Source organism: Ammodytes marinus (assembly GCF_949987685.1).
Source record: "Ammodytes marinus genome assembly, chromosome: 14".
Classification (NCBI taxonomy): Eukaryota; Metazoa; Chordata; class Actinopteri; order Uranoscopiformes; family Ammodytidae; genus Ammodytes; species Ammodytes marinus.
Genome location: NC_137218.1, coordinates 25177422 through 25196039, shown reverse-complemented (window position 1 = coordinate 25196039; position 18618 = coordinate 25177422). Strand labels below are relative to the sequence as shown.

Here is an 18618-nt window from a genome sequence, read left to right as displayed (position 1 = left end):
GTGAGAAAAGGAGAGTGTTATTTTTTTAAATATTTTGGCAGTCTCTAGGCACACCGTGGACCCATGGATATGTTAGAACACATTTAAAAGTGCATTTAGCATAATATGTGACCTTTAAGGGATTGGACCAATGTATGTGTTTATCAGTAAGCGCAGTCTCTCTCCAGTCATAGACCCACAAAGAGCACACTTCATCACATGCACTTTTCAGTTTACTCCCTTTTTTTTATTCAATTTTAATTCAAAGTAAAACAGGAATAGAAAAGGATTAAAATCAACATTTATAGACAGGAAGATATAATATGACATGAACAAATTAAGGAGGAGGCTTGCATTTACATTGTGCATTTACACTGTACATTTCATCGTTCTTTCTTTATTTAAATCTCTGTTAATTCTCTGTTATAAACTAGGTTAGTTGAGCTACTGTGTGTCTGTACCAGTACTGGCAACTACAACAAGAAATGAACAGAGCAACACAATAAAAGCATGTATGTACTATATATATATACTTTCATAAATTGTATTTTTTCTTTCTTTAACATATTTGAGTGAGGTGTCACTGTATCAATGGAGGTAACTGCTAAAATAAAGGATGCAGCGCTGTGTAGGGAAATAATTCAGATTACTTTCTATAACACTAAGGGACTGTGGGGAAATGATAAGTGGAGGAGGACGCGTCAGAGAATGTCAGCTCCCAGCTCCTATGTGGATATAAAAGGCTCATTCTAAGGTAATAAAAAAAATACTTTGATTTTCAAGCAATTATACACCCATTGAAACATACTTAGGAATTTTATATTCCATTTCTACTAAGTCTGGTCTGGAAAATGTCAATACATTTTACACACTGTATCTTTAAGTCAAGTTACATGAGTCAAAATCAAATGGTCTTGTATCAAATGAACACACTTCCTGTATTTTAGCAGTTACCTGAACAGCAGTCTGGTGACAGTGGACATGTTGCTTTTTCGCACAACAACAAAAACAACATGATACAAATGGAGCTTCCTGCCAGGGAAAGGTATGAAATATAAAAAGGTCTGAAACTTTAACATGATAACACAGTGATAGATTTTTTGCGAAATTTGCACAGCACAAGCTTATCAAGCAGAAGGTTGCAGGCTTAGGGCTAATGTAAAGACAACAGGCAGAGTGCTGGGCTCCAGGGTCAGTGCTTCACACTTTGTTCTCACTAGTGCGCTTCTTTAACAGGATTGAGAAAATACATATTTTAGAAAAGGAAAGGAAATAAAAAGAAGTAATGGCACAGGAACTGGAAGTGAATTTGCTCTATACGCCCGAGTAGCCTTTTGGATACATTCTTTTCCCCCCACAATATCATCACTTTAAACTACCTTTTTACACTTGGCCCATTTTTTTTTACTTGATGAAAAGTGACCGTAGTGGATAAACTGATGAGCACAGTCTATGGGACAAAGTGGGGTAGCAGTGCGCTGTTGCAACTGCCTTCTTTTATTGCACTTTCCTGACACATTTTGGCAATAAATCCTTCAGGCACAAAGCTAAACTAACCAAGTGAGCAGGACTCACACACATCTATGTGGACCTTGTTACTGAGCACAAGTGTGATACTGTCTGTCTATAAGATCTGAAGAGATGCCCCGGCACAGTCAGAGTTATGAGTCCAGTAGGTTTATGAACACAGCACACAGAGCAGAGACAAAGCAGAAGGAAATAATAGTGCAAATAAGGAAAGCAGGCCTTCAAAGCATGAGAGACTGGAACACTGAATGAAGGAGAATCCCACAGCGCTCACAAAGTGCCACATTTGTTTTAGCAGCAGTGGCAACACCTGACGCAGAGCCGCGGCCACCCCATGCATCAAACATGTTCAAGGCTGCTGGGTAAAAATGGAATTTTCCTTAAAAAATAAATACTCTACTACAGTCATGCCTGTGTCTGATGAGAGCCTTGGAATGGAATGTAAAAATATTTGAAGCAATGACTTATATGGAAATCAATCCCCTTCAGTGAGAGCATTTATTGTTTAAAGTTGTTTAGTTATCAAAGAGTCATTGCTCCATTCTTCAAAAAGAGGCAGAAGAATGGAATCACATATTTGAATCAAGCCAAATGGAAGCAGGAGCAGTGAAATCATCTTGAATGAATTTATGTCACATTCCAATACGGAAATGTGACGTAAGATCTATTGTTTTCCCACTCTTTTAGAAACCTACTGTACGTTTGTTAGAAATAAACCAGAGGTGGCTCTCTGCCAAATACTGCTCATTCATACACACACACACACGTGAATTTAAGAGATGGGCTGATCAGTACTTGCTAATGATATTCAAAGTCGGTTTCACACCTGATCCGCTGAGTTCACTTCTAGTTGGCTCCCTTGGTTCGCACCAGATGCGAGAATGATAAGTTGTTTTTTAATTTTTCAACGGGTTCTCTTTCATATCTATCGTTTCCTCTGGTCTGATGAGTAGGTGAAGCGAACAAAATGCAGTGGTATAGGCCAAGTGAGAACATTCTGTTCACTCATTGGTCAGCAATAACGTAGTTCCTGAACTGGGAAAATGGGAAAACTACAGAAAAATCTACAGGAAGTAGATGGTCTCCCTCATCCCATAATGCATAGCGCAGCTGGCTATAGGAGCTTGTTACCTAGTGCTTCCTGCAGTTAGGTCGGACTCAGTACGCTCACGTTCTCACCCTAAAACAAACCGCAGCAGAATTGGTTGGAAGCGTACCAGGACCACCTCTTCAACAAGGTCTCCATCTTTTGTTTGGTACGCTTTTGGTGCCAAATGCGATTGATGTGTTGTCAGTTGATCAAACAAACCACAACAAAGGTGAAAACAAACGAGTTTCAATGGAACCAAACAGGACAGGTGTGAAAGCGCCCTGAGTGCATCTAATGGGTGAAGTTTGCCAAACTGAACTCTAGAAGAACAGTAAAACACGTTACAAATGTTTAAATTTTACAAATTTAATATAGTGCAGTGTCTCTCTAGATTACACAGCTTTATCATTGTATTACTATGTCTGAATGTGGTAAACTTCACCCGGCTGGTACTTCAAGGTGGTTAAAAAAGAAAAGAAAATGTAATGACTTACGACTACAGTCTGAGCCTGGTCTGACTGTTTGTTCCCTTAACACACACAGTCACATTTCAAAGCCTATCTCTCTCACTCACTCAGTCATACACACACACACACACATATCCTGAAAAACACTGCAGCGCATTCTATCTCAATGCAAACAGAAGGCTTTCACATTGAGAACTTGCTGAGACTGGAGGCGGGCTCTAGCTGTCGTCTTGGTTGCTCTGGGTCTTCTCTGGATGGGACGAGCCTTCAAAGCGCTGGGAGGCAATGGCCGCTCCGTGAGACATACTCTTCCTCACTATGTCACCTTTCCTCCACAGGGTGATCTCCTAAAACCAGACAATACAATACGAGACCAGTTATATACAACATACATGTAGCCTGCTCGGATAATGCACGAATGAATGAATTCAGCTTACTGGTCAACAGTATGCATGGTTATAAATCAGGTAGAATGTATTCTTTCAAACAGAGGTCAAAGGTTACTACAACTTACATATTGTCAAGACGCATTAACCTAGTACCAAATTGTAGCGTCTTAGGAGCTTTACCTTCTTTAAAGCATTGCCTATCACCAATTGTATGCCTTGCTGAGGCAAATAATGCCAGGTGGTGGTTCTAGTTATTCTAAGTCTCAAGCCTTAGGTGACATACTGCTGTTACCCTGTTGATTTCATCAGGGTTCATTTATCCTCTCCTTGTGAAAGAGTAAACTAAACCTAATGTGAGAAATCAGTAGAGTGCCTCTGTAATATTCAGAATGGTCTATCGCAGGCTGAAGTTTTCAGCTACGGGAGAAAGCATTGACCCTCACTACGACTGACTTAATAAAACTCCAACAGGAAAACTAAATCAACCACCATTGGCTGGAAGTCATCAGTTGTTAGCGTGATGGAGCCACAGTGCAGTGTGTGTGTACCTGCTGTTTGAAGTAGCGTCTCTCCTCCTCATCGATGAGCACCAGGTTGAGGTAGTAGCGCACTGAATACTTCTTGTTGACGTCCCTCATGGTGGGCGTCATCTCATAGCCCGCTAGGAAGAGCCGGATGGGGATGGACTCTCCTGGAAGCACAAGGGGTCACACTCAGCTTCAGGGTTCAACGAGTAGCACTCACCACTCATTACCCATTGAAGACACTAGGTCTCATCCTCACCTCTGACTGGTGCTCCGTCCATGATCTCGTACTTTGCGATGGTGTCGTTCTCGTGGTAGACGTTGGGCCCTGTGCCCGTGGTCTCCCTCTTGATGATGTCGATCTCCATGTGTTTGATCTTGATCCTCACCAGCAGGAAGTAAATCTTCCCCACGATCACGTCTTTTAGGTGATACCTGCAACATACAGAGTGATCCGTCAATACCAAATCGCTCTGACTTGCTTTTAGGAAGGAGGCCGGTATGAAAAATAAGGAGAAACTCATAAATTCAGAGTGGTACAAAGTAAAATCCTACTTGGACTTATTGTACTCAAACTCTATGTGTAGGCAGTCCTCGATGCCCACTTCCATCTTGATGGAGGAGTTGAGCTCAGGGTAGGAGCTGAGGGTGTGAACCACAATGTCCAGCTCTTTGCTGATGTCATTCAGTCTCCGGCTCACTGTCGACCTCAGGAAGTATCTGGAGGAAGAAGAAGAAGAGACCACATGGTCATAGAACGACACTACAAGACTGAAACACTGTAACCACTGTACTGCTCAATACACAAGTAACACAAGTTCCTGGATGGATGTTCTTAGAATCTAACCACTAGTGGGGCAAAAGGGTGGGGTTTACCTTGGGGTTTGTTGTCATGGGTTAGGGTCAGTGTCATCAGGCTGAGCTTTGCCGTTAGCTATCATGTAAGATAACATTTAGGAAAGATGCTAATTCCCTTTCTCACCAAGAGTTAGACTGATACCACCTAATGCCTGTGTGTTAAACATGAAGCTAAGCCAGGAGACCATTAGCATAGCTTAGCATAGAGACAGGAAACTGGGAGAAACTGATTAAAAGCCAACTACCAGCACATCTAAAGCTCACTAAATAATTAAGTTATGCTGCATTCACATGGAATCAGGCAACTGGTAGACAGCAAACCATATGTCATTGAAGTGGATGAGAGCAGGACAGGAACATTGAATTTGGCAGGCAGAGAATACTGGCAACAGCAACGGCATATAGCAATCTAACGTTTAATTTTAATAAACGTTCTGCCGGTCTCCAAATGGAATTTACAAGCGGATGTTACGTGGCTCCTCAAATGCATCATGAAACTTGACAACAAAACTGATATTTTTGGTGCAATAGCTTTTTCCCTTTTTTCACACAATAATGAACAAGGTCCACACCAATGCAGTCTTTATTTCACTGTCCATTTTGAAAATGAATGAATAAACTTACGTTTTGGAAATAATTTAAGATTTGTTTACAGTTTGCAATATATTATTAAGAGAAAGCTGCATTGTACAGCTACATGCATTAGAAAATATAGACTATAAAATAATTGTATCTAATTCATTTTATCACAATAACAAAAAATAATTCAGTGCCGGTCAGGAGTTGTCACCTGGCGTCTAATGTGTATTGTCTGCCGTATTCCATGTGCATGCAGCATTAGCCTTAATTAAGATGACATAACATGAATGTTGCTATTACCTATGAACTATGATGCAATTAAATCCAAATGCAAATGTGTAAATAATGTTTGCACACAACACAGAGCACTCAGTATGTCTTACCGTAGCTTGACGTTCTGACCGGTGTAGGACTCATAAGGCTTCTCCACATGTGTGAACTCAAAGTCAAACGTCTGTGACTGTGTGAGCTCGCCCGGCCGAGCCAGGTCTTTGACCAGGGACACAAACTCATGGTGGTTTCCTCTGTCATAGTACAGCTCTGCATAAAAGACACATTGATAGCATCAGACAACAACAGTGGAGCAGATTAACACATTAAACATCTGATAAAGACTTCTGGACATGCTCATCCTTCATGGCCATCTGAAAACAGTCCCAATTCAATCTGATAACAGGAGAACACTATAATGGATATGTCATGACTAGTGTTAGGAGCCAAATCCCTTTCAAACTGTTTCACCTGCGGGAGCCTCGTGATCTAATCATAGTTTATCCAGCGCAGCTCCAAACAATCTGATGCTAGGCAGCCCCGTGGTACACTAATGCTGCCATCTTGCCCTTCTTCCCCTGATCCAAAGCACTTCTTCTTTATTATTATTATTATTATTATTATTATTATTATTATGAGACAAACGGTGGTGCCAGAAAAAAAGAGGAAACGGATCGGTGGCGCAGTGATGAATAATGTCAAAATGTTTTATATATCATGGTCTGTTTTAAGGACCAAGAAGTAAAGAGGAACTCCCCACTGTTGCTGCAAACTCAGCTTAACTGGACAAAGTACATTTAAATATGAATTAAATGAAAATAGGACAGTACATGTACGTCTGAAAGAATGAAAAGGGCGAGTGAGGGGCATGGACCTATGTAGAAAGGTGAGGGGTTATCTTTTCTTCACTGAGTTGACTCAGGCTTCACACAGTGCAACCTTTGTGCAATATGTTGCAGATTTCAAAGTCATTCTTTTGACATTTTTCTTTATTTTTGCAGCACCCTTACACAACAACAACGCTTCTACCAAAGCTGACATTAGCCTCTGAAGACACAACCACTCTCTTATGGAGTCCTCCGGACTGTCATAAAATCAGTGTGTGCACTCAATTATTAATAAAAGTCCTGGCCGTATAAATAGTCTCTGGTAAAGTACACAAAGACCGTGCTTGAGTACAATCATTTAGTAGATTAAATGCATTTGTGTTTTTGGGAATCATCTAGCAGGCATTAGTTGGCTATGTGTGTAATGTTCAGGATCAGTATGCAAAGAGCAAAACAGCAAACTAATATGTTTTGACCTGCTGCCAACTGCGTTCTATGGAAGACGTGCAATGAATATGTTTGCCTTGATAACGGAAATACCCCCCATTTCATGATTTTGAGATAATAATTCGAATTTAGGAGATATTAAGTCCATAGTTTTATGAACCAAAATAAACGATAACTTAGGCCTATATGCCTACTTACCTAAGCTACAACCTAGGAGATAAAACTTTTTCATCTCATAATTACGACTGTTTATCTCACAGTTATGACTTTTTGACTCAATTATGATTTACCATAAGGGACATTTTTATTAACAAGGCAAAGTTGTTCAGTTTTCAGCAAACAGGCTTCCATAGCATAATGAGTCACGTCACACATCCGTTAACTTTTTCTCAGTATAAAAGTCAAGGCTCAAGCTCTTTTCAGTCTATGCTCTAGTTCTAATCAGAATCAGACGGAACAAGTCAACAAGAAAAAGAAAACAAGGAAAAAAAACACAAGGGTCAAAGTTCAATGAGCCAGCTAGCCAATGGCTGATGTGTCAGCGGTGTCAGCTGATGTTAGCTAGCACCCACATCTGTCACGAGACCTGACACTTCAAACGGACACTTGTAACCACAGTTCAGCAGTCACTGTACTCTGTAGTGGACTCCACACGTTCCCAATTAAGATAAATGTAATAATAAAGTAGACAGTGTGAGTGTTTAATAGTGTAGTGAGCCTCTAGCTAGCTCCCTGACACCTCCTGCTGTACTTTGGGCTACTTGTGTCTGTCAGCGGGCTCGCCGTGAGTCGCGGGCCCGCCAGTCGCTCACCTATCTGGCCGATAAACTCGATTTTGATGCCGTTATGCTCCAGCCTTTTGCCCGGATATTTGAGCGTGACGTTGACTTTCCCCGACACCGTCTCTCCGTCGTAAAAGAGGAAATATTTGTCCTTCTTGCCGTCTTCGCTCTTGTGCTCAGCTTTCTTTCTGGTTTCAGCGTCATTCAGAACTATATCAATGTCCGCACTTTGACCAAAGCCGAAGAAGCTCATGGCTGCCGGTCAGTCCCGCTCGGTGTCCGGGTCCAGTTGATAAAGACGCCCCCTGTTCCGTAAAAGCAGCGCACGGTGGTTTGGTCTCGTCTTGGCTGTGGGGTGTCCAGTGCAAACAGCTTCCCAGATTATGCTGTACTTCGAGTTACAACCGCTTGACTGCGCATGCGTTGACTGTCATGTGAATGAAAGCTTTTATTTATCAAACGAGTTTTTGTTCCGCTTTTGGTAAAAACTATATTGTCGATGCTAAACTAACAACAACTATATTGTTGAATGTTACCATTTTAAATAATTGTATCTTTAGTCTGCACTATTTTGGCACAGTATCAACAGGCGGAAGGGATAACAAACCTTTGTGAGTCTTTGCTGCCCTGAGTACAACCTTTCAGGTACTTTTTATTCGCTTATCAGGCAGACGTCATTTCCTGCGGTGGTTCCAAAACGTTCTGGCTCGTGCTGAGTCCTATAATGAACTGATGTTTTCCTCTGAGTCGTAAATGCCTTTGACAACCCCACATTACGGTTCAATATCCCTGCGTTCCAATACCAATACTTCCATACGTAGGCTATGCCAGAAAAAGAATAAGGATGTCCCAATACATGCATGTCAAATGAAGTATGCCAAACATGCCAGGCCCTAATACATCCAATTACATTTTGAAGTATTGAAACCAGCATGATTCAGTATGTAGTATAGTAAAAGGGAAAAGTATGGGATTTGGAATGCAGGGTATGAGTTATGAGCAGGTGAACCACAGAGGGATTGTTCATAGTCACAACACCAAAGCTATAGTGTATCAAAGATCATTCTGCTTCTTGATAAGTTTTTTTAATTGTCTGGTCATGTTGAAGTTATCCAGATCTCAAGGTATTGTTCTCTGGCACTGAATGCCTGTTTCTGTCTCATTGAAGGTACTTGTATAAGGACTGGATATAGTTCTACCCGTGAGAAAGTCTTTACATTTTGACAATGAACCTAGCTCATCATTGAATGCTTACCTATTATAAACAAGATTATTTTTTCCTCAATTTTCTGACTGAGGCCAAAAAAGCAACACATGACAGAATGGTGTTGCAATACTACTTATGAGCACAAGAGGTCAGCAGTGCGCAATGTTAATTTGGTCATAGCCTACCATCTCTATATCTCTATGAACTCATTTTGGATTTCTAGAAATATCACAGTAACGATGAATGTATCCGTGTGACAGTCTTCAGATTTACAGTCAGTTTGTCATATAATTTTTTTACTATACTCTTTCACTCACAATTCTCTCAATGAGTGAAATAAGAAAGACATTGTGGATTCTTCTGTGATGGCAGTGCTGCACCACTAGAGGGCAGACCTGAATAACAACAGATTGACGCATTAACCTGAGTCAAAGTGCCCTTCTTAATTCAACCTCAGCTAGGGAGATTATGGCATTCCTGTTATTTGTTGACATTATTCAATATTTTAACATCTTCATGAGAACACATCTCTCACACAAACACACAATAAGCACTATGGGATATGTTTTCTCTTTTTCTTCTATCTACCCCGTCATTCTTGATAAGATTAAAAAGCTTCTAAAACTTTAAAGATTCCCACCGGCAACCAGTGCAGTGTTGGCATTTGATAAACACTACACTGACTGTACGTGTAATAAAAAGCAAACTTTTCTCAAAATTAAATGTACTTATTAAGCTGATATGTCAAAGGAGACAACACCACTCATTCACAGTTGTCACACATAAGGTATATAACCACTGACAAATCTACAATAATTATGAAATATAGTGTGTCTATATGTATAAGGGAAATGTGTATGTGTTTAGCGTGCATGTGTCACGTGCATCATTACGAGGCTGCTTTGGGAAACAGATTCCCTTGGGTGCGTAACAAGTTGTGGTGGCTTATAAAAAAAAGATAATAATGATAAATAGTTTATGATCAAACCCAACAGTTAAACAACTGCCCTGCGGCCTCTTTTTTTTTGGTAGCATGAGCAGAGATGTTACAAGATTCTTTCGTAGCAATAACTCACTTCAGAGACATAAAAAAACAGTCTAAAATAGTCCCTGGACATACAGACAGCATGCTGGACACATGATGAGTGTCACATGGTGAAATTCTACAGCTCCTTCTCATGTTTGGGGCCTTTCGAAACAAGCAGAGGAGCCCCTCGGAGCTGTCCTGAAATGACTCAATGCAATTATTCATGAGAGCAGTGCATGGGTGCAGCTGCAGCCCTCCTCTGATACAAACCGATATCTTGTCAATGTGTCAGTTCGTCACGTCGTTGCTGGCTTATTTTCTAAATAGGCTCCATCCTTCTGTCAAGTAGCATTTTCTCCTCACTGCCCTGGCTTGTCCACACCTCTGTCTGCAAGCTTGACTGACTGGAGGTGTCTGTCTATAAATGTCTGTTGATATTACAATTAGACTGATGGATTGTCAAGGTGTTGCATTGGTACCCCTCCTGTGTCAAAATCAACAGATTTGACACTGTACAATATAGGTTACACTCTATCCCTGTGAGTTATTAGAGCATATTTAAAGGAAATTGTCTTTTCAAATAGAATATGTCAGAATTGATCAAACCGTATCAGACAGGACATGGTGAGGCTTTGAGAAGGAACACCAAAGTCTGAGATCTGTAATGTCATATTCATTTTTAATCCAATTTTAAATTTTAGTGGTGCACTTTCATTAACTTGATTTTAAGTGTGTTTTTAAGATTCACTAGTTAAAGCTGGGGTGGAGGATTTGGGGAGAAAATGGCAGTTGGGATAGAGATTCGAATCCAAATACCTCAACCGCTCCACTTGTTCTTTTTGGTCCCTCCCTGACACGCTCTACACCAACAAAGTCGTGCCAAAGTGAATGGACAGTCCCAACAGCCAATAAGAACAGAGAATCGGAGCCTCGCACTGATTGGTCAAAGTGTACAGCTCATGTTAACTTTGACCAATCAGAAATCACATACCCCAGCTTTAAGGGTGGAGTCAGTGATACTGTAGAACGCTTAGTAGAATTTAGTCAATAGCTCCTCACAATCCCCTGTCCATACTGAGTGTGCACTGTAAAATAATCCAGTGTTAATACACTGCCTAGGCTCTGTACACGCATCACATACACAGTACGTACAGGTTGCGGATTGTGAGGAGATATTCACTGATTTTGACAACAAGCATTCTTCAGAATTGCTCAAGACTCAAGAAGTGTCAAGTCTAGATGATAGCCGTTCATATTGCTCAAGTTTTGTTTGTCCAATGGTTGGGTAAAAGTGAAATGTATTCAGTATATTTCCATTTAAGCATTTGTTTACACTCACTATAAATCACCAACATACTATCAAACAGGATGAATTAATAACTACCTCATAAAAGAAAATGCAAAGCTGTTTTAATTTTGTTTTATAACCATCTTACGATTCCTATTAGTCAGTGCTTTTGTTGGCACATTTGCATTCTTCCCTGCTTGTTTCTACCACCAACAGTCCATCAGTGGAACAGTTAATGCAACAGATACTGCAATACAAACAAAGCAGGGACACACCCACCCTTAAAAAAACAGATTGTGTTATTTTAGTAGAAAACACTTCAATGCTGAGAAAACAGTGTAAAAAAAAACAAGGAAAATCATCATCACAGGTTAACTGTTGTATGGCAGGGCTGTGAATGTAAATTAGGGGCGGTAGCATGAGTCAGAATTTGCCCTGAACATAGAATGATAGAATAAACCTGACATGATTCACCATGCTCACATTCAGAGAGGTCTTCTTGCATCCCAAGTCGAACCAAATGGATGTTTCCGTGAATTAAATAAAAGTGTCCATGGGCTCTGCTGCAATCTACAATATATCACCCCTGCCGGCCTCATTGATTAGAATGCTTTTTATTCAGGAAGCTGCTGCCAGTTGGCACAGTAAACCACAGACGGACAAGAAAGCTGTTTTCAGTGTAGAAAAGTGGAGATGGCTGAACTCCTGCTAATAGATTACGACTTTCCATCAAGAAAGATGTTGCCAGGGGGATGTTTGATGCTGAATAGGATTTCTGTTAACAGTGGAAGACTCTAGTATTCACAGTACACATGCATCATCACTTCATGAACACACATACACAAAATGAAACACCAATGTCTCCAGTAATATTAGAAGTGAGTTTTATTAATCACAAATAGAGTGGTTCTAAATCAACAAAATGAAAACAAAAAACAACCCTAGCAGGCCCCAAGTGGACATTCTACTGTGTGTGAGTTTGGTTTCAGTAATGTTGTACCAGTCAACACCAGTGTCTGGATCAGTGGAGCGCTGCTATCCTCGAGTTGGAAAGACAATGGTGAATTAGTTTGACCTCCTAATAACAGAAGAACACCTCTCACTGGGATGTAAATATAATCTCTATCACCGCTGCCTCCCAACATCCAGTCCTGTGCTGGGGCTAAATGTGGGCCTGCAATGTAGCGCTAATGCTAACGTACATGGATTCCTGTTGTTGGTGGGCTGACACTTTGCATGAACTGTGCCTTACCAAACGCCTCACACTGTCTGAATAATTAGAGCTCCATTACAGCTGTGTGACACACTCACATGAATACTGAGAGCAGCTGAGCAGTGGTGAACCCATAGTTCACTACAGTCTTTTCAAACCGGGTTATAAACTGCAACTTGTATATATATATGTGACCCTGCTTTGGGGATGTGTCCAATCTTTATTTCTTTTTTGCCTAATAGTGCTATCAGTCTTTTTTTTTACCAAAAATAATTCCCACTATATTTTTAGGCACTAATATAGTTCTATGTCTACTTCAACATGTCTACACCTTTCAAAACTATGAAAAAAAAACAAAAAAAAAGCTATTTACAAATTTGCAGATACGCATGTAAAAGAAAAGGGGAAGTGGAAATAATTTGCGCTGATATCATTCCTCTCAAACGCCGTGCATGTGGTTTCAATGAATGCATAAAACACAAGTTTTTTTTTTAGATTTTGTACAAGTGGGAGATATAGAGAGAGAGCTTGGCTGTAGAGAAGCTGGACTTCTTTGAAAGGCAGAAGGCACTTAAGAGGAATGACATTTTGTACAAATGAGAAACGGGGAAATGTATGTCTGTGTGCTGCCTGACCTGTATTTTCACCATGTCATTTAGCTGTGAAAACAGGATTCATCCAGGGAACTAAGGTTAGGTAGATAGCACACTTCGAAATGTTTTTCTCTTGGTTCCTTAATGCAAAATCGAAGAAAAAAAAAAAGCAGTGTTGACAAGTTCCTATGTGCAAATGTTGGGCAGATCGTCTCTACCATGACTGATACTCAGTTAACACTTTACCACAGTGGTAGATTAGAACAGTTCATAACAGATGAACAAGAGATCCATATGAGCTGCGTGGAAGTGACATGAATGCTGGTACATCTGGGTGTGTGTGTCAGTGTTGGAGCTCCAAAATATGACGTGAAGGAGCCAGAAGTAACACAACCTAGTTTGTACAGCATGTCTTTTTAAGACTGACACCAGGAACCATGACTGAATTTTTGCCATGCTGCTGTGAGGAAGCTCTTGTTCACGTGTTATGGATGACATGATAAAATGTTACCTTTTTTCTCAGCCTTACAAATGGAAAGAGTTTCATGTCGCCTCAAATAGGACATTTTTACATTTCTCAACACTTTTACATAATCTTGAGAGAAAAAAACAAAAAAAGAATCTATATACAATCAGTACAGCTGTTAACCCTCCAGACCCCAGTATAACTGTCACACTGAAGTGTAAGGTCAGTCCTGTGTGAGAGGAATGAGTGCAACATGAGCTTCAGCCAAAACTAACAGCTTTTTCTTTCAAACTAAACATTTTAGATAGGATTCAGGTTTAGAAATGTTAGACGATGTCTACTCCCTAATTAGACTAGGAATTAACAAAGGTAAACAGGTTGGGGACCCATCTTGAAGATGGTGTATTGGGATGACCGTGGTAGAAATAGTAACTATAGTAAATGTGGTCTAAAAACCAGTGACTCAGTAGTTTCCAATTTCAATTTCACAGGCCATCCCATTGGTTTCCATTCACAATTCAAACAGAGGCTTTTTACAAGGTACAATGTTAAAGCACCATGTGTAGTTTTTTTGAATGCAGTCACTCTAGTTTTGTATAGGTCTGGAAGGTAAACTTACACACCCTGTCTCAAAATTATTATCATCATTACTATAGTGTAATACTGAACATATGTATGACACACACAAACAACTCTATTCCTGGACAGTTCAATTCAATATATACAAGATTAACAGCAAGCATAGAAGGACACTTAAAATCAAGAAATATGCAGCACTGATTGCGTATACAGTGTTTCACAGCATTTGACTGGCACTCTTCAAAGCCTCTTACAAAGACTATCTACAAAACATCAACTTGGAAGTGTCTCTACAACAGAAACCGGGGCATCGCCGGCGGAGAAATAAAATATGTAAGACCGCCGATCAACGACCACATCTTGATATGCTGACACCATTTCTTCTCTGTCTGTTCCGATTGCAAAAAGGTGTAACTGTTTTACAGCTTGACGCAAAGCGGTTTAAATTGTTACATATTTCTTTATCCACAACCAAAGAAAAAAAGAAAAAGAAAAAAAAAACATGTTAGTATTTTACAAATATTTAAAAAAGTAAACCTTTATCTATAGGCATTTTAAAATATATTCCATCAAAAATAGTCTGAAAATTTCAACAGTAGAAAAGAAATGTTTTACAAATGACAAAAAGGTTTGAAGCTAAATTGTTTACAGTGGAGGCGTCATGATTGGCTGACTTTCAAAGGAAAGAGACTCCTCCTTTTTTCACTATCCGGCAGAGCAAAACAAAAAATATTTTTATTGTCTCCACCCCCAATTGGTGTTTTAAAACCATGCAATAACTGTAAATTAAGAACTCCATAATTTAAAGGAAAAGAAAAGAATTCTGTGATAAAGTTGACAAGCGAATATCACTCCGTACATGTGTAGCCTTTTTTCTTTTTTTTTTTTTTTTTTTTTTTACATATTGTTTTCCTGTGGAATCTTGTCACCTTTGGCAAACGTGAGTAGTTGTATATTTCAGTCATGCTGAGTGTCTCAGAGCATGAGCTGTGGCAGCTCCGTGGTCAGACAGCGAGGAGTGCAGTCCCACATGTCATGTCTTTCACTCAGCACAATGCGCCTCAGTGTCCTCTCTCTGTTCAGATCACAAATGAAGACTTGTGTCGGAAGTCCCCCTGTGGAGAAGAACAGGAGCCATGGTTAGGGATTCATCAGAGTCAAGCATTCCTTCCAAATTAATACACAGATTTTTCCTCTTGATCTTGAATTGATACATTTAAGGTGGAGTCAACATTTCTGGAGAATGCTTGTTGTCAAAATCGCTTTATTCAACATCAGTGAATATCCCCTCGCGATCCACTACCGGTCCGTACTGTGTGCGCGCTGAAAAAATATCCAGTCTTAAGGAACAGTGTACACAGGCATGTTGCAATCTTGCAAAACCTACTTTGTATGATACCCTTTGTCTTCATACCAGTTCACGGAGCCTAGGCTGTGTATTAACACCAGATTATTTTTCAACGCATCACACACAGTAGGGCCAGGTAGTGGAATGTGAGGAGATATTCACTGATTTGTATTTTCTGCAGAATCGCGGACTCCACCTTTAACTTGTCATATTGTATACACACACATTGAGAAAGGTGAGCCACGCCAGGGAACACACTCATAAAGATTAACCAATAAAAATGAAGATGCATTCTAATTATTTGAGTTCAAATTGATATTGCTGTGAACTCTTATCATTATGATCAAATGTCAAGAGAGGTAATACATTCAGTACAGATAACTCAACAAACTGTAAAGTGCTTCATTATGAAAGACACACTGTGTAATAATATGATGTCTCCAATAAAATCCATTGATTTTTTGATTTCCATATCCACTTTATCATATGAGCCCTGGTTGGCTATAGACAAACAAGGGAAGTACGTGATTCACCTCACATGTGTCTATTATAGAAAGGACTTTATATGTAGGGAAATGCGATTGGCTGGTTTCTAGTGCGCACCATCTGGCCCCTGGTTTGGGCTGGATGTAGAGCAGGCGTGGCTCATCAGAGCAGAATGAATGTTCATGCCATGTTTAACCAGCATGTATATACTTTGTATTACTACTGACTCTACACTAGCAGTGTTTTGATAAGTGCTTTCTACAAACCTCATCCTCCGTCCTGACGTAGTCCACTCCATCCCCCTTAGCTGGAACCTTGTAACTATAAAACACAGAGCACGTTATTATTTCATAGGGGGCCAGGTTAAAGCAGTGCTGCTAATAGAGGAATCCATGTATTTGTTGACTGTGTGAATGGGACCTTAGGCTTGGTGACTTACTTGTTCCCCGTCTGTTTTTGGCTGGAGAAGAAGCCCCGCTTGTATGCGCAGCAGATCCCCACCGTTATACATAAGAGCACTACGACCACCACTAGCACTCCCAGCACGATGCCCACCACATCGATATCATCTGAGGAGGACCAGAGGGAAGGAACCAGTCAGAGACAAGATGACACAATGGAGGCCATATATCTAACACAATATCAAGGTGTCTCAACACGTCCATTCTAACACTCTGTATCTGTGGCACACTTACAGACTTCCATCTTCTGCGATGGACACTGAGCGTAGCCCGCGTCGTTCTTCGCTCGGCAGAAGTATTCTCCTGCGTCTTCTTTCCGCACTGCGATGAAACTCTGCATCGCAAAAATCACACAGACATACATCTCATTAGGCCATAGTGTTAGAACATACTGGAATATCATACATTCAGTTTGAAGTGGCAAAGAGGCAGCATGAAGGGAAATACCAGCTCTGATATGCAAACCACATGTGTATATACAGTATATATATACATTGTAGATTCATGCAAATCACAAATGTTTGGTCCCATAAAATAACAAGAAATGTTAAGAGAAAAAAAAACATGATGAACAAGAAATGATCTGGGTTTCTTTAAGTTTAAAAAAAAAGCTGAAACTTTTCCCGGCCACATACTGTAATTGTAATCACATCTAATACTAAAAAATAAAAAAATACATTTCACAAATGCCACTGTGTTTGTCAGGTGGTGGGCATGTTCACATCCCCCCCTCACATTGGAGCAGCAGAGGGGGAGTGATAACTGTGTTCCTGTGGACCGTCGGTCTAAAAATAACTGTCAAAACAGGATAAGTAGAGTAGAAAAAAGCTCATTAGTTTCCAGCCATGACTACAGACTTCAATGGTTACACTGGCTATATATTGAGTTTGACAAAAAGACAGAGAGTGTGTGTGTGTGTGTGGGGGGGGGGGGGGGCTTCAGCAGGCCAGTGTGAAGGTTGCGCAGATCAAGCTGTGCTGGAAAGCAGGCGAGATGTGAGGAATGTGCAAACGAGCACAGTGCATTCCCCCTCGTGGCTCTAGCCCCTCTCGCACCATCAACTGTCTCCCCAAAATATCTGCCCCCACCCCTGGGCGCCAGGCCACCGTCCAGGCTGCCCCGCCCTTGCCACTCATGTGTGTGTCCTTGTCCACACTCATGCACGCACGCACGCACGCACGCACGCACGCACGCACGCACGCACGCACGCACGCACGCACACACACACACACACACACACACACACACACACACACACACACACACACAGCCATACTAACCAGAGTTCCTGTGTCTGCGTCCAGCGTGTAGGAGGAGTTGAAGAACTTGAGGCTGGTCTTTGGGTCGTCAGGTATCTCCTCGTTGCTCTTGAACCACTGGTACTGAGACTTGGGGAAGCCCTCCTCCTCCACACAGCTCAGCTCGGCAGACTTCCCAAAAGGCACCGATTTGGGCACGCTGCATTTGGGCACCACCGGCTTCACTGTGGTGACATGAAAACACATGAGCACAGTCTTCATAAGGGGACTTACAGAAAATGTATGTTGTGTAAGCATTCTTTTTAATCAATTTGTTGAACTTGTTAAAATAATACAAACACAAAGTAAAACTCTAAAGCAATAAAAAATAAAAACAAACGGGATCCTCAGCAACATATTAGTAACTCAGATCATATCATTCATGTTCAAAAATAGCAGGAAGAAGTTCAGAAGTGTTCTGGTCCTACCCCCTCCTGTTTTTATACACTATTCATGTTCCGAGGTCCCTGGAGAGTGTTCATGTTTTTAAAGGCAAACCCAGGGCGAGTGTGGCTGGCCCGCCTAACGGCTGCTACAAAGATGGACGCGTTGGTAGTGTCTCCAGAGACAACAGTGGCTACTTGGACATTCTCAACATGGAACAGTCTGTCGCAAGATCACATGGTGCAAAACCAAAGAAGTTGAATGTTTTAGTTGATGCAGCTGAAAATGTAAAAATATCATTATAATGTATTATTTGTCTGCAAGTCCTGTGGGTGGGATAGATGGGGGGGGGGGGGGGGGGGGGTTGTAGGTCTGTCTCATGTCATTGTTGTTTGTATGTTTGTTATAAATCAGTAAAAAAAACAAATCATTTTTTTTTATATTCCTATTGACCACTGTTTGGAGCTTTTATTTATTAATTAAAATGTTTTCATAGTATATTTTCATTTTAAGTGACTTGCCTCTGGTG

General features: G+C 40.7%; 2 protein-coding genes across 2 annotated transcripts in view; both read right to left on the bottom strand.

Annotated features, from left to right (window-relative positions):
* Window positions 1-241: 241 nt before the first annotated feature.
* Window positions 242-8131, bottom strand: LOC307260266 (vacuolar protein sorting-associated protein 26B-like). Its single transcript, XM_080040457.1, has 6 exons — window positions 7770-8131; window positions 5797-5953; window positions 4532-4696; window positions 4236-4411; window positions 4001-4143; window positions 242-3410 (listed from the first exon to the last, which is right to left on the bottom strand). Exons 1-6 carry the CDS (start codon window positions 7990-7992, stop codon window positions 3282-3284), a joined length of 993 nt encoding a protein of 330 aa, XP_079896583.1. The 5' UTR covers window positions 7993-8131; the 3' UTR covers window positions 242-3281.
* A 3997-nt stretch (window positions 8132-12128) lies between these two features.
* LOC307260288 (junctional adhesion molecule 3B-like) overlaps window positions 12129-18618 on the bottom strand; it is a gene marked incomplete at its 5' end in the record, with an annotated part of 38181 nt that continues 31691 nt past the window's right edge. Inside the window, 5 exons of the mRNA XM_080040488.1 lie at window positions 12129-15227; window positions 16213-16267; window positions 16386-16515; window positions 16642-16741; window positions 17688-17890. Of these exons, the coding sequence (XP_079896614.1) occupies window positions 15192-15227; window positions 16213-16267; window positions 16386-16515; window positions 16642-16741; window positions 17688-17890 (524 nt within the window). The 3' untranslated portion in view covers window positions 12129-15191. The remainder of the gene's footprint in view (window positions 15228-16212; window positions 16268-16385; window positions 16516-16641; window positions 16742-17687; window positions 17891-18618) is intronic.

Coding starts and splice junctions, on each gene's coding strand:
- LOC307260266 (XM_080040457.1), bottom strand. CDS start 7,992: ATGAGCTTCTTCGGCTTTGGTCAAAGTGCGGACATTGATATAGTTCTG. Junction 4,697..5,796: donor GGTCAGAACGTCAAGCTACG/GTAAGACATACT, acceptor TTCTTCCTCCAG/ATACTTCCTGAGGTCGACAG. Junction 4,144..4,235: donor GGACGGAGCACCAGTCAGAG/GTGAGGATGAGA, acceptor TTGTGCTTCCAG/GAGAGTCCATCCCCATCCGG.